The 13,691-nt window shown below is 40.1% G+C and overlaps 1 protein-coding gene across 1 annotated transcript in view; it reads right to left on the reverse strand.

Annotated features, from left to right (window-relative positions):
• Positions 1-1,295: 1,295 nt before the first annotated feature.
• The window catches only part of AQR (aquarius intron-binding spliceosomal factor), a gene marked incomplete at its 5' end in the record, with an annotated part of 88,200 nt that continues 75,804 nt past the window's right edge, over positions 1,296-13,691 (reverse strand). Inside the window, 6 exon segments of the mRNA XM_025203079.1 lie at positions 1,296-2,194; positions 7,425-7,538; positions 9,887-10,061; positions 10,835-10,920; positions 12,599-12,769; positions 13,356-13,527. Coding sequence (XP_025058864.1) covers positions 1,952-2,194; positions 7,425-7,538; positions 9,887-10,061; positions 10,835-10,920; positions 12,599-12,769; positions 13,356-13,527 — 961 coding nt within the window.

Raw genomic sequence — 13,691 nt, forward strand, 5'->3', positions numbered from 1 at the left:
CTTCCTTGCAGAGGGGCCTGGCAGTGGAGATAATTCAGGTAGGGACAAGCCTGAGCCTGTACTTACCTACTTAGTTTTTCATCTGTTTATCTCCTAACGTCTCACTTATCTCTTCACACCTCAGGATACCCTTAAAAAGATCTGGTGGCGCCCTAGGGTGCCCTAACCCCCTGCTTGAGAATCAGGTATGCACAGTATTGCATGAGAGGAATTCCTGATTCCATATTCAACCACTCAGTTTAAAAAAAACCTCAAGACTTCTTTCCTGGCTTTCTTAATTGCAAACAAATACTTTTATATGCTCCTGCTTCAGAACATTTTTTTTTTTAATTAAGGGAACCAGTATAAATGATTGTTAGGCACTCAAATATTTATAGAAAACATCTTGGAAGATGGCATCCCTCAACTTATCTAGTCACCTATTGCCTGATGGCTGATTAAACATATGATGTTTCACAAGCTAGTGTGTATGTATATATTCAGCTCTGTACTGCTTGTACCTCCGGTGGCAGCCAAGGTTGAAAATAACCTTTGCATTTTCTTTCTTGCATAGACAGTGAATGGACAGAGCCCCCTTGAGTAAGTAATCTTTGGTACGATTGAGAGCTCAGCAGTCAAGTGATAAACAGCTTAGAAAAAGACTGCAATATCAGAATTAAATATTGCAATACATGAGAGAGCTTTCCCAAATTGGGAATTGTATCTCTTCTGATTTTTATGAAGAAAAGACGGGGTCTCACCCAACCTCCAATTAAGTGGCATTTGTGTTTTGAAGGTGGGGGTGAGTTCAAGTATTATTTCAACTGTTTCTCTATATTTTGGTTGTTGAGTTAGTACACACAGGGAGAAGTGAAGAAATAGATCACAGAAAATGCATATATTTTAAGCTTCATTAATATGAATGATTCTCTTCTCTATATTTTTTGAGGAAATCTTGCTGGCAGCTTCACAAGTTTAGCATTTTATTTGTCTTTTGCCAACAAAGAAAAAGAAGGATGGTTTTGTTGCTGTTGTTTTGTTTGAAGATCTTCTGGAAAGAATGTAGATATCACTGATTTTTTTGCCAAGTTAGCAGATACTGATGATGAATCAGAGGAAAACTTTTTACTCACTGGGAGTTTTTGAAGGATGTGCATTTGGAACATACCTCAGAAAACCTATTTGAACATGATGGTGCTGAAGACCATTTTCATGGAAACTACTCTCACCTTCACACTTGATCTTATTTGCCATGGGCAATTAACCTCTTATAAAAATGAAAGCTTTTTTAATTGCAAAATACTATCAGTTTGCAAAGTTCACTATTGCAAAGCTGCATATTTTTTTTGCTGAAATATTAAAAACAGCAGACGGCAAAAATGAAAAAGCACAGCCCACATGTGAGTGCGTTATACTGCTCTTTAAAGACCTAATTCAGTAATGCACTCAAAGAATGCAAAAGTCCCCCTGAAATCACTAAATTTGGACCTAAATTTGGTATATGTAGTTATCTTGCTGAATAGTACTTGAAAAGCTTGAAATACCAATTCTAGGTAGCAGCATAGCAACATTTAATAACAGAAACTCCTCAATGCAAGTGCCCCATCAGTACTGAAGCACAAAAGTTTGATTAATGACTCAGTGAATAAGAGACCAATGACACAATATTTTTCATTTATGATAGAAAAATTCAAAGCCAGAATAAAAACATCTCCTGTAAACAAATTGTGAGGAAACACTTGCCATTTAACATGATTAAACACGCTACAAAACACTGATACTGACCCAAAATCAGTACCCATTACTATTTAAAACTATATACCAATCTTTTTTTTTCACGGAAGTACTCAGTGAGTAATATGCAGAACAGGCCATATTACACAGCCTACCGTTAACAGAAGTCCATGTAAAAAAGTGATTTTATTTTCAGTCTCTTCCAGTTTGTACACCCAAGATGAACTAAGGGTACAGCTCACTTTTCAGTCTCAGACTCAGCTTCACTGTCTTCACTGTCACTATCTCTTCCTGGATGTTCTGGCATTTTCCGATGCTCTTCATCTGCCACTTTCAGTCCCTCGTCCTTTGTCATCTCTCCCTCTTCCTTAGCTTCCTTTTCAGTCTCCATTTGTGTGCTTTGCGTTTCAATTGCCATTTCAGTATCCTGACTTTGAACTGTTTCATTTTCTTCAACCATGGCTGGTGGGGGCAATAAATGCTGCAAAAAGAGAGAAAAGATTCCTCAGTGTGTACAAAAACCTAACACTCAAATATCAGTTTTAACTCTAATTGCTCACCTTAGCAACAAATATCAATGAATCAACATACATACACAAGTACTTACCGTTTTTTTTAAACAAAAACTGCAAGCAATTAATGCAATTCATAGAAATGAGAATAAAGAAAATGAGTTTCCCCTCATATACCCGTCATGCTTTCTCCACAAACTACATCCTATCAAAGAACGGCTACAATTTAACACTTCAAAAATAAGTAAGTTAAGGGTAATAAAATTAACTTACATTCCCGCTGGCATATTACTGTGCTGAGAATATAAAATATACAGTCCATTTACAAACTCTTGTGCAGACATCTCCAATCACCAGACACACTGTAGGTCTCCTAGAGTGATTCTTATCCAGCATCAAGAGGAGCAGTAGTAACTGCTCTACAGACACTAGACAGACAGAATACAAAACACTACAGGGAACTGAAAAGGAATGCCAAGTGCTGGACAATTCAAAACTGAGCAGCAATGCTTACGTTTCTTGTGGTTTGGTATGATTTGTTTGATACTTTAAAAAAAATTTTGTAAACTGTTTTAATGAATAAAAAATTCAGCTAAAGCTCCAAAAGAGGTAATTGTTCAGATTATTTGCCAAAAGGGAGTCTCCTTTCACGATGTAAATTAAATAGTTAATTACAGCAAAATCCTGTCTTCAATTAGCCAACATTACTTTTTACATGTTTCTGACAATCATAGACACTACTACCTCGTTATTATATTGACTGTAGAGGTAGAAAAATGCTTTTAAAAGCTCTAAAATTATTGTATGGGTCTCTGCTATATGATCAACAGTACTCTTCTGAATACAAATTGTGGAAACCTGAAAAAGCTGCATTATTCAAAACTAAAGATGCTTTTGCCTTTGCTAAGGACAGACATCTCGATATGTGATCCATTTCTTCTGCAATACAGCTGGTCCCATTTTGCACTGTATGGTTTCCATCATTTTGGTAATAATTATTAAAAATGAAAAATTATACTAAATAGGATTCTGGAAAATGTTTTATGAAGCCTGCACATTTGAATTTTTCACTTTTTTACTTTATTGTCTGCTGCAGGGAGAACATGACTCTCTGTTTCAGCAGGGACCCAGTTGCAGTTGCACTACTAATTTTAGCTAATAGTGACTGAATTTTAGATGCCAGAAAGAATCCAGCAAAACTTTTGGAGCCAGATGCAAATGAAAACTTAGGTGCCTGAAGGGACACTTCAATGAGATTAGATGTGTAAGGGAAATGGGAGCCCTGAACCCCCCCTGATAAACTGCAATGCAGTTTTTAAAACTGAAGGCACTGTAAAATATACTGCATATACTTTTGAGCACATGCATACGGCCCACAGGCTGGATCCAGCCAGAGCTGCTTTATCTAGCCCACTGGGCTACCGGCAAGCAACCAGAAGTAGAGGGACATGGCTAGTAGGCCTGTGCGAATAGGAAAGTATTTGATTCAGATTCGGCCCATTTGGAGGACACTGATTTGATTCAGACTGCTGTCCTGAATTGATTCGGCCAGATCAGCTTTGGAAGATTCGGTGCCGATTTGGTAATTCAGATCAGCTGGGGAAAGCCAGGCACAGCTGGGTGGCTACAGGTTCTCCTGCAGATCCTCCAACTGTGCTTCTCTCTCCCCTGGTGAGGGCAGCCGCAGCAGAAGCCCCCATGGCTGTTCTGCCTGGCCCCCCCCACGAAGAGCTGGGGGAATGATCAGAGAGCTCTGGCTGACAGGTGGAGCAGCCCCAGCTCCCAGACAGCGCCTGGCTGGGCAAGTGGCAGCCCCAATCCCTCCTTCCCCTATGCTCCTTCCTTCCCTCCTCCCTCAACCCCAACAGGCTTACCAGGTGGAGGCAGCTGTCAGCTGCCTGTTTAATCTATGGCCGAATCTCTGAATTGGCCAGATCTTTTTCCAAAGCTTTTCTGAATTGATTCGAATGCTCCAAATCGGTCCGAATCACCTCTGTATTGAATCAGCTACTGAAGCTTTGCACAGCCCTAATGGCTAGAGAAAGCAGCCTGGTGCAGAATCTGGGACCTTTGGGCCCTGCTGGACATGCCCATTAGTGGCAAGAGGATGAGTGAGGGATGACACATGCCAAGTCACGTTCCAGCTGTTTCAACTGTCACCACTGCCAAACTCCTAAACTCCTTGGCTGCTGGCTCTGCTGCCGCCCATGCTGGAGCCTCTGTGCAAGAGCTGGAGATCTGACTGCATGCCTCAGGCTGGAACCACGCCATGCCCCAGGTTGGATCCAGCCCACAAGGAGCCTCGAGGTCCAAATCTGGTCCAAGGCATGAGCTGAGTTTGATATCCCTGAACTACAGTATCTAGTTCATACCTAAATTTAAATGTGAACCAGAAACCATACATTCCTTCACCCAAGTCTCCTTAGGAGTTCAATCTGGTAACTTCGTTGGAGCACACATCTAACAGGTACCAACAGAACCGTGTTCCTCACACAATGCAGCAGTGGTCATTTTAATGCACAGATAGAAGATGCAAAGATGTTCTTCACCCTTATAATATGGGTCTAGTGATTAGAGCACTTGCGGCCTATGATCACTTCACTCCCCTGCATGAACCTAACCACCAGGCTACAGACTATACTAGATGGGAGCATTGTCCATTCTTTCTTTTGAAGAATTCAAGATTCACTTATTCTGAGTGATAACAAGAAGTTGTGACGATGACTCAGAAGTTAGGGCAATGGTTCTCTTTTGGGGTGCCTTTTTCTGCAGCCCTTCCTAATCAAACCTTGAAGACTTCTCTCAGAAAGCAGCATGCAGCAGAGATGGAACTGCCTCATGTGCCCCTGTGTCTGGGAGAAGTGTGGAGGGTTGGACCATGAAAGACTGTGGCAAGAGTGGGTGCTCCTGCCTTTTTGATGTTTGTCAGATAACCCTAACACACATAGGAGCATGCACTTGTGCCCAGTAGCATAACCAGGGGTGGAATGGGGGGCACCAGTCCTAGGTGACAACTTAAAGAGGGTACCAGAATGGCCCTCCATCTTTGCCATGGTAGAAACAGCCCAGCACCACCCTACCAAAGGAGCTGGTTGAAGAGACTCCTGCAACAGATAAGACAATCCTCTTCCCCCATCCTCCCTTCAGGCAGAGAGGAGTTTTGCCCAGGACAAGAAAATTATTAGGGCTCCTGCCCCAGCCCTTCCCTGTCTGGCTCCTTATGAGGCACACGGGGCAGTTCCACTTGGCCACATTTGTGGCAAGAGCACTATTTGAGAACCACTCTATTTGAGTCAGCACAACAGTGGTTCTAAACTGGGGTTCCACCAAATTAAAAATGGTTAGACCTTTGCAGGTCTGAACCTACAGAGGCTGAGAACCATTGAGTTACAGCACTCAGCTCAATGCGTGCAGTCCTGAATTTCTGGTCCTTGTTCCCAGAATTGGTTTATAGTCTTGTTTTATAATCAAGAATAGGTATGGCTTGGTGGTTACAGGGATTTGAGTTTGGTGACAGGAAATCTGAGTTTTACCTCATTCAGAGAATAGTACTAATTGAACCTGAGTTTTCCAAACTGCCAGAAAAGTGCTAGCCTACTACACAGGAAGGAAGGGCAACACCAACACCTCCACTGGCCTCATTTTTAAAATAAGGGAGTGAACCTTGGACAATTCTTCGAAAGAATGATTGTAGGCACCTTCACTCAGGGGATTATTATTATTGACTCTATGTTGCTCTCTTGGGGAAAACAAGTATGTTTGCAAATATTAATAGCTATCACTGCTGTGGTACGTGCAAATCAATTGCATCCTTTGACCTAAGTATATTTACCCTTAAACTATTTTCTGTAAATGCTGAACTAGCCAAAATGTGGAACTGCTGAACTACGTCATCAGCAAGACTAATGGCCTACAGGGTTAATGTAGTTAAGGCACACCTGTCTTAGCTAACAACACACTAAAGAAGGATATGGTTAGCATCACATCTGACAACTACCTTTGACTCCTCAGCCTGAATGACCTGGTACCTATTTACAGCTGGGTCATCTAAAAGCAGGCTTTGGAGCAGGGTGTGAACTCAAGTCTGGAGCTATAGTGAAATACTTTAACTGCTTTGCTAACACATCCTATAGAGTAAAGAAGAGGCTATGTAAACAACCACACAAGTTGTTGCGGTGGTAAGAAACAGCCAGGCAGATAAGTTAGAGCTGATCTGCCCTGAAGTGAGTTATGCTAGTGTCAAAGAAACAGGATGATCCTTATAGCACATACTGCATACATTCTAGTTCCTAGAACACGGCTGCATTCTTTTTAAGAACTCTAGTTCTTAGTCTGTATAGTGAGATTCTTAATATAATACTTAATTATATACTTCCCCCATATATTGTATGCAAAACTTTTTTAAATAACTCTTGCACTAAAAGGCACCACCAATCAGAAATTGATCCATTTCTTTAGTCCATCTACAGCAGCAATTCTCAACCAGGTGCCGTGGCACAACAAGGCATCCTTTTAAGGGTGCCACATAATATTAGCACTGTTAGGAGCGCCAACACATATACATGATTCAGAAGATAAACCTAGAGATTTCAAATATAAATCCATAGTGTCAAAAACTTTCTGACTTGATGTGGTCTAAGTTCTTGTTGACAGAAGGATTGCCCTATTTTTCCATAGGAAAAAAGGAAAAAAAATTGAGCAAAAGCCAAGAGCTGGCATTTTCTAAAAGGTTCTATGACCCTAACAAGGGGTGTTTTGAGTCTAAAAAAGTTAAGAACCACTCATCTACAGTAACAAATTTCCAGCTGGGCTACCCTAGCGATTGCTGCATTAGCAATTCATTCTTGTACTTTAAGATATCAGAATAATGTAATCATTTTTTTTTTCAAGTCCTCTCTCCCTTCCAGGTAACTTTCAGCAAACGAACGTGAAATATTTATGTTCTTTCTATTAATGACAGACATTTGTTAACAATGGAATGCTGAGGGCTTTAGTGAAAGGTGGTTTTCCTAATTAAAAAGAACACATATTTTTCCTGTCACCTAAAAAGCTACACAGACTTTGGAAACAACTGTAAGCTTAGAGGAGAACAGTCAAATTTTAGGTTTACCCACCTCAATAGCAGCCCTTGGATGAGTCATTTTTTTAAAATGAATTACATTTTAAATGCATGCTTTCCAAAGGTTACAAGTGCCTTACCTGCCGGTAGTGGCGTGTACTCTGTATCATGTGCATATACATATTGTACACAAAGTTAGCCATCTGAGGCATGTTCTTTATTACATGGATTTGGTGAGGAGGCCTTTCTCCATTCTAGAGGAAAAAATTGCAACAGTTAACATTCAGAATACCAGAGATCTTCAAAAAGTATTTTCCAATATTAGGGAAGATGTCAAAAAGCCTAAAAGTGAAGTTAAGTATTTCAAAACACAATAGTGGACAGGGAAGGGGACTGAAAGCTGTATCAACAAAATTACTTCAGTGTCCTGGCTGGACAATTTCAAAAGGAAGGCCTGAGAGACCACAATGCATTATAGCCTATAACAGTGTTTATATTCAATGGTGCAAGGTGAGAAATATAAATTTTCAGTCCTGTTGAGGAGGAATATGAACCATGCTTCTCACGTGCAGCTCCACCATTGCTCAAACTCTTCAGGAGGACTACTTGCTCAAGTAGTAGGTCAGCATAGGCTAGTTGGCTTTCCCTGGTCACAGCGAAGAGCTATCATTGAGGCAGCTTCCCATTTAGCATGCTACCTATTAGGAGTTCCGTTCTGAGGTCACGAACACTCCTCATCAACTGTATATAGACTTATTTTAAGGCTCCTAAAAGCTAGGTTTTGCAAAATTCAATGTCTCAGTGCTTAAAGGCTCTTTTGGATCTAGTCCTAAGTTCGTCTGTAGAGCAGCAGTTCTTAAGATACATAACGGAAGGTTATGTTTACACCTCAAGAAGAAAGTACCACAAGTAAATAGGCAAAAAGGCCTATTAAAAGGTTTGCTTTATTAAACACTTTGAAGTGGTCATACTGCCATAAATATGAACAGTCCTCTTGCTAAGCAGCATCAACTGCTTCAACTAAACTAGGGTAGCATTATTCATCTAATGATCTGGAAGAATCATCTGCTTGTGCTCTTGATGAAAATACACCAAATAAACTGTCATTTTTAAAAAGAGCAATATTATCATAATCTGGAGGAAGGTTAGAATTCTGATGTTATGTATGAACTAATTCTTTACCTGTAATTCCAAGAAAACATTTCCATTAAATGCATATCAATGCAATACATATTGATACAATCACACAAAGAATTGAACGTGTGAGAAACACTTAAGAAAAGATTAGAATACACCAAACCATCAGTTATACTGTCTAATATTAAGTTACATTTCTTTTATGAAGGGCCATTTATTTTAGAAAATGTATAGATATTTTTTTCCTGTTTACAGCAGGAAAAATGTGCACTATGCTTTGCTTGCTATGTTTAATGTAAAAGAAACATTAGACTCTGTAACAGAACTTAAGGTACAAATGAACTCAGCTTCGCTAATACATGCAAGTCAGCAAAGAGATTCAGTTGATGATGATGGGGTAACATGGTAAATGCTGGTGCCTTAGGAGGCTGGCAGGTGTTCACTTACTAGCATGATCAAATCCAATCCCCAGTCCCAACAATCATGCCTCCTGCCATGCCATACGTGCATGGTAGGAGGTGCAACTGTTGAGATCAGAGATTAGGTACAAACTGCATTATTGCCAGTAGGGAGTCCAGAGCACAGATTTATAAGTGCTAGACGGGGGATGTGAGGGAAGGAGTTGCTTGATTCCCCCTGCCTGGCTGCTGCAAACCCACCTGGCAACCACCTGGGCTACACATGCATGTTTAGATATCTCAGCACACAGGGACCCTGGGATCAGGGAGCCTCTTCCTGATCTCAGAATCCCAGCATGCTGGGACCTTTAAAAACCATGTGTGAAGCTGGGCTGCACACGTGCGTTAACCCACATCCCAGCACATGAGGACCCCAGGGTTCCTGATCCTGGGGTCCCCATGCACCCACATCTGCAGGGCAAGGTGATCAAACTGCAGGTTCACAGGGTGTCCCCAGGACTCCCCATAACGTGAAATTTTGAAGAGCCTTGCCCAGAGGGGCTGCAAGACAAAGCAGGGAAGAAAGCTGGGTGCTAGGGTTTGCCCCATGGCTCCCCCTGCTAGGGAACCTTGCAACCTGCTCCCCTCACATCTCATTTTTCGCATTGGGACTGGGGTTGTTCCAGTCCTGATGCTAACCTCCATGCCCATGCTGATGCTGTCATTGGCTGATTGTTAGCATTGGCACGGGGGGATGGCATGTTCAATTTATGGTACTATGTAAATGAGCCACAAAGATGTTCCATATAGTTTATGGAATTTCTTTGTAGCCAGTTTGCCGCTTTACAGTGCCATGAAATCAGCTGCATGTGTAGCACTATTACTATTTAGGGCACCTTAATTGTACACATTAATTGTACTACAAATGTAACGTGCTGGGGCAGTAGATACAATTATCCAAGCAACATTTAACTGTAATACTAAGAAAGCGTTGCAGTTTCATTGCTTACCATGTACTCAATGAGTAAACTGGACAGTATAGTAAAGTTTAGGATAGATGTTCCTACCTGTCTGGCTGTTGGGAAATATTCTGTAGGAACTATATGTAGATGAAGTGGTCGAGCTGCGAGTTGACTGAAAGCTGGTGTTAGCTCAAAGCAGTTCTGGAACAGAGATACTCTTGCAAAGATATAAAGCCCAAGCCTGGCTCTTGACATGGCAACAACTAGACGTCGGACATCCCTTTAAGAAACAATGATATCAAATAGTCATGGTCTTCTCACTACCTATGGTGCTTTACTTGACCCAAAAACATATCCATAAAACATTTATTGTGCAACAACACATAATTAAACAGCATGTATGGCATGAGGAAATCTGCAGATGAAAGGGACTTTCCCTGGAAGTTTCTTCCAACTACTCAATTATAACTCAAGCTTTGTTATATTTTTTTCCTAGACTTTTGAACTAACACTCCACATTGGAAACTCACATGCTATAGATAGTATTTCTATATCCCTGAGTTTGATGGACAAAGCTTTATCAATAGATTAACGTTTGACAACTGATGACAAACAGCTCTCTTACCCTCAAAAGAGGGAGGGCAGAAATTCTAAATTTTAACATATCAGAAAGTTAACTATGAATAGGCCAAACTCCTGCTCCCAAAATTCACTTGCATGAACCTTTTCTCACAAGACTATTTCAAGCCTTTGTTTGAACTTGTATTACATTCCTAGCTATTTTAATAGGGTAAAACTAAGTTAATCCCAACTAAGGCAATACAAGCTAATTATAGTGTTTAGATAAGACCCAAATTTGAAGGGCAAAGTGGTTGTGAAGTGGGTACCTGATGGCCATACATGGAATCAACTTTGAGATTCTTTCAGTGAGTGACACTAAATATTATTAAAATGTATATGTACTTGTAATGTTTACAGCTGTACACTCTCTTCCTTTAAAAACAAAGTAAAATACATGTTTTAATTTATTTGCAAGAATATCTTTCTACATACCTCAGATGGCCAACAGCTTTTGTTCGCACCAGCGAAAGAAGGATATAATCATTTTGTTGACCTTGAAATCTGTCTACAGTTGTCACCTAAAAGGTATAAAGTAGTAAATCTAATTTACCTTGTGAACCTTCCAAAAACCCATCTAAATAAAATATTTTAAGAATAATTTAGAATTTAGTAAATGAAAACCTTCTGCTGAGAGAAGCCAGTTTATATAGCAGTTTTATGCTAAAGCTTGATTAACTGGTAGAGAAGATAAAAGTATGTTATCTGTTATGGTCTATTTCTAACCAGTGTCTAAAAATCATCAGTCCTTTTGGCCTTGGCCTATGACAGGTATACAACTCCTCACTTCAATGAATACAGTGGTTTTAAAACAGACCATAAAATTCCTCAGTACTTTCTTATGATTTTGTTCTAATGGCTGGCTGACAGGTGCCTTTGATCCAGAGATGAACTGAAAGATTAGCATTTTTCATGGATGTCATTTTAATATGATGGAAACCTCATTCTAAGGGCAAGATAAAAGAAATCAGGGTAATGAGGTTCAACTATTCTGGTGCTTACCGTGTCAGCAAAAGCCAACCTCTTCAATATTTCAGGTTAAATCTGTTTATTCACATTTCATACTCTGCCTTTTAGACTGCATTAACCATTTTCCTTGTAGTTCTGAAACCTTGTCTCTTAGTTACTCCTCCCAGGTAAAGTGTCTTGTAGTAGATCAAATCTAACTGTGCACAAGTAATTGTTAAACAATGACTCTCCAACATCCACATCTAGCTTACTCCTTAAGATTAAGCTAAGGGTCACCACATCCCTTCTAGGCAGAGAACAGCCCAATCTTTTGTTTATAGTATCAAAAATCATCTCTGATCTGAATCTGTAACCTCCACTCAACCAGTTAATAATATAACCAGGAGATTCAAAGCCCATCAGTTCAATTCAAATATAATACAAGCCTTAGTCTGTCTGTCTGTAATGCTTTATTCACACTCTGATTGGTCGCCTTGGCAGCCAATCACAATGCTGACAAACAATCAAATAAGAGTGCTCCAAGAGTGTTCCGGACAGGAGGCGGCGGTGGCAGCACAGTGGAGCACCACCATGACGGCAGGGATGGAGAGGGGGTGGGGAGGCGCGAGGTCAGCAGCAACACCTGCCCCTGCCCTGCTGCCTGGAGGCAGCAGCGGCACGGGGTGCTGGCCAAGGGGGATGGAGGGGCAAGCTTCCCCCTCCCCCCAGCTCCTGGGAGGCGGGAGCACGGGGTGGTGGGTGATGGTGCTCTGTCCCTGCCAGTTTCCCCCTCCCCTCATTCCTGATGGGCAATTGTCTAGTTTATGAAGTAAACTCGTGGCCATTACTCAGTATCCCACAATATATTGCTACAATTATTTTATATGATTCTTAGCTAGAATTTGTAACCAGATATTACACCCAATGGTCATCTCTACTCTCAAATTATCTTTCACTTGTAAGTATTGTTGGTACGTATCCACATCATTTAGTTCATCTTTCCCATACACCATGGAACTACGATATACTTCATCTACTTAAGGATCTAATACGAGCACACAGGAAAAATTTAAAAAAGCAGAACTATGAATGTCTTGTGAATAGTGTTCTCTCTGCAGAATCCAAGTGGATATGTCATATACTAGCATTAAATAGAAAAGTTTTTGTGCAGATACTGGTGAATTAACGCAGCAATATTGTTTTGTAATTTAATACATTTCTAAAACAGCAGAGAATGATTTTGAAAATTACCTTGTTTGGCCGGCCAATCATTGGGTTATTCCCACAACGTTGATTAATAACATCACGGATCAGATGCTTTTGTCCATTGTAAGTTGTCAGGATACTTATCTTGTCTGCAGGGTAACCAAGCAGGCACATGTACATAAAGAGTGCAACAACATACTCTGCCTCACCAAGATTCTGCAGTTAAAAAAGGGGTATGTTAATGTGTTTCTGCCTTTGCAGTGAGTCAGTCCACAGGCCATCAGTATATATACCAAGAGTAAGTAAACAATCCTCACATTAAAAAAAAAAAAAGAGAACATCCAGAAATTACATGAAGAAGGTAAAGATCATAATAAGACTGTCTGTTTTAACACTGCAGCTTTCAAAAGCTACCATGAATAGACAGAGACAAGATGGTAATGACTATCAGTTATGTGTTTGCTCTTCATCTGCAATCAAGTACACATTCAAAAAGGTATAAATTTTCTCTACCTTTGGGGATGCAAGCAAAAATCAAGGAAAATGGATCAGGGGGAGAGATGCACCAAAACATTAGTATTATATATAAAATAATATAATTGTAAGCATGTAATTTTTGCTACTGACCAATCATAAGGAGCATTTATTAAAACTGAATTTCTCTATGAATACAGAATTATATTGTAATGCTCCAAATATTTAAATTTATCTTCAGTCACAAACATTTAATATTCTTTATTTTTTTCCATGTTTCAGATGACAATGTGAAGAATCTATTACTGCACCAAATCTCTTCTCTTACCTGATAGAAATAAGGATTGGGTTCAGACTCTCCCACTCCATTGAAATCTTCTACACTTATCAGCTGGAAATCGTACAGAAATCCTGCATTTGCTGTTCTGAACTCTGGAAGAAGCTGCACATGAGGTAGATTACCCAGATTCTTGTAGCGCCAGTTGTAGAGGTTACACAAACTTCCCAGAAAAACAAAAACACAGTTAAACAGATGCCTGAACATCTCCCTGACAAGTCAGATGAAAGAATATTTCTTATAAGTGACATATAAAGCATATAAAGGCATGACTTTTTATCCATAATTTTGCTAATACTCTCCAACACAGTTCAAGGCCTTTGCTAG

The sequence above is a fragment of the Alligator sinensis genome, unplaced genomic scaffold, assembly GCF_000455745.1.
Source record: "Alligator sinensis unplaced genomic scaffold, ASM45574v1 scaffold83_1, whole genome shotgun sequence".
Lineage (NCBI taxonomy): Eukaryota > Metazoa > Chordata > Crocodylia > Alligatoridae > Alligator > Alligator sinensis.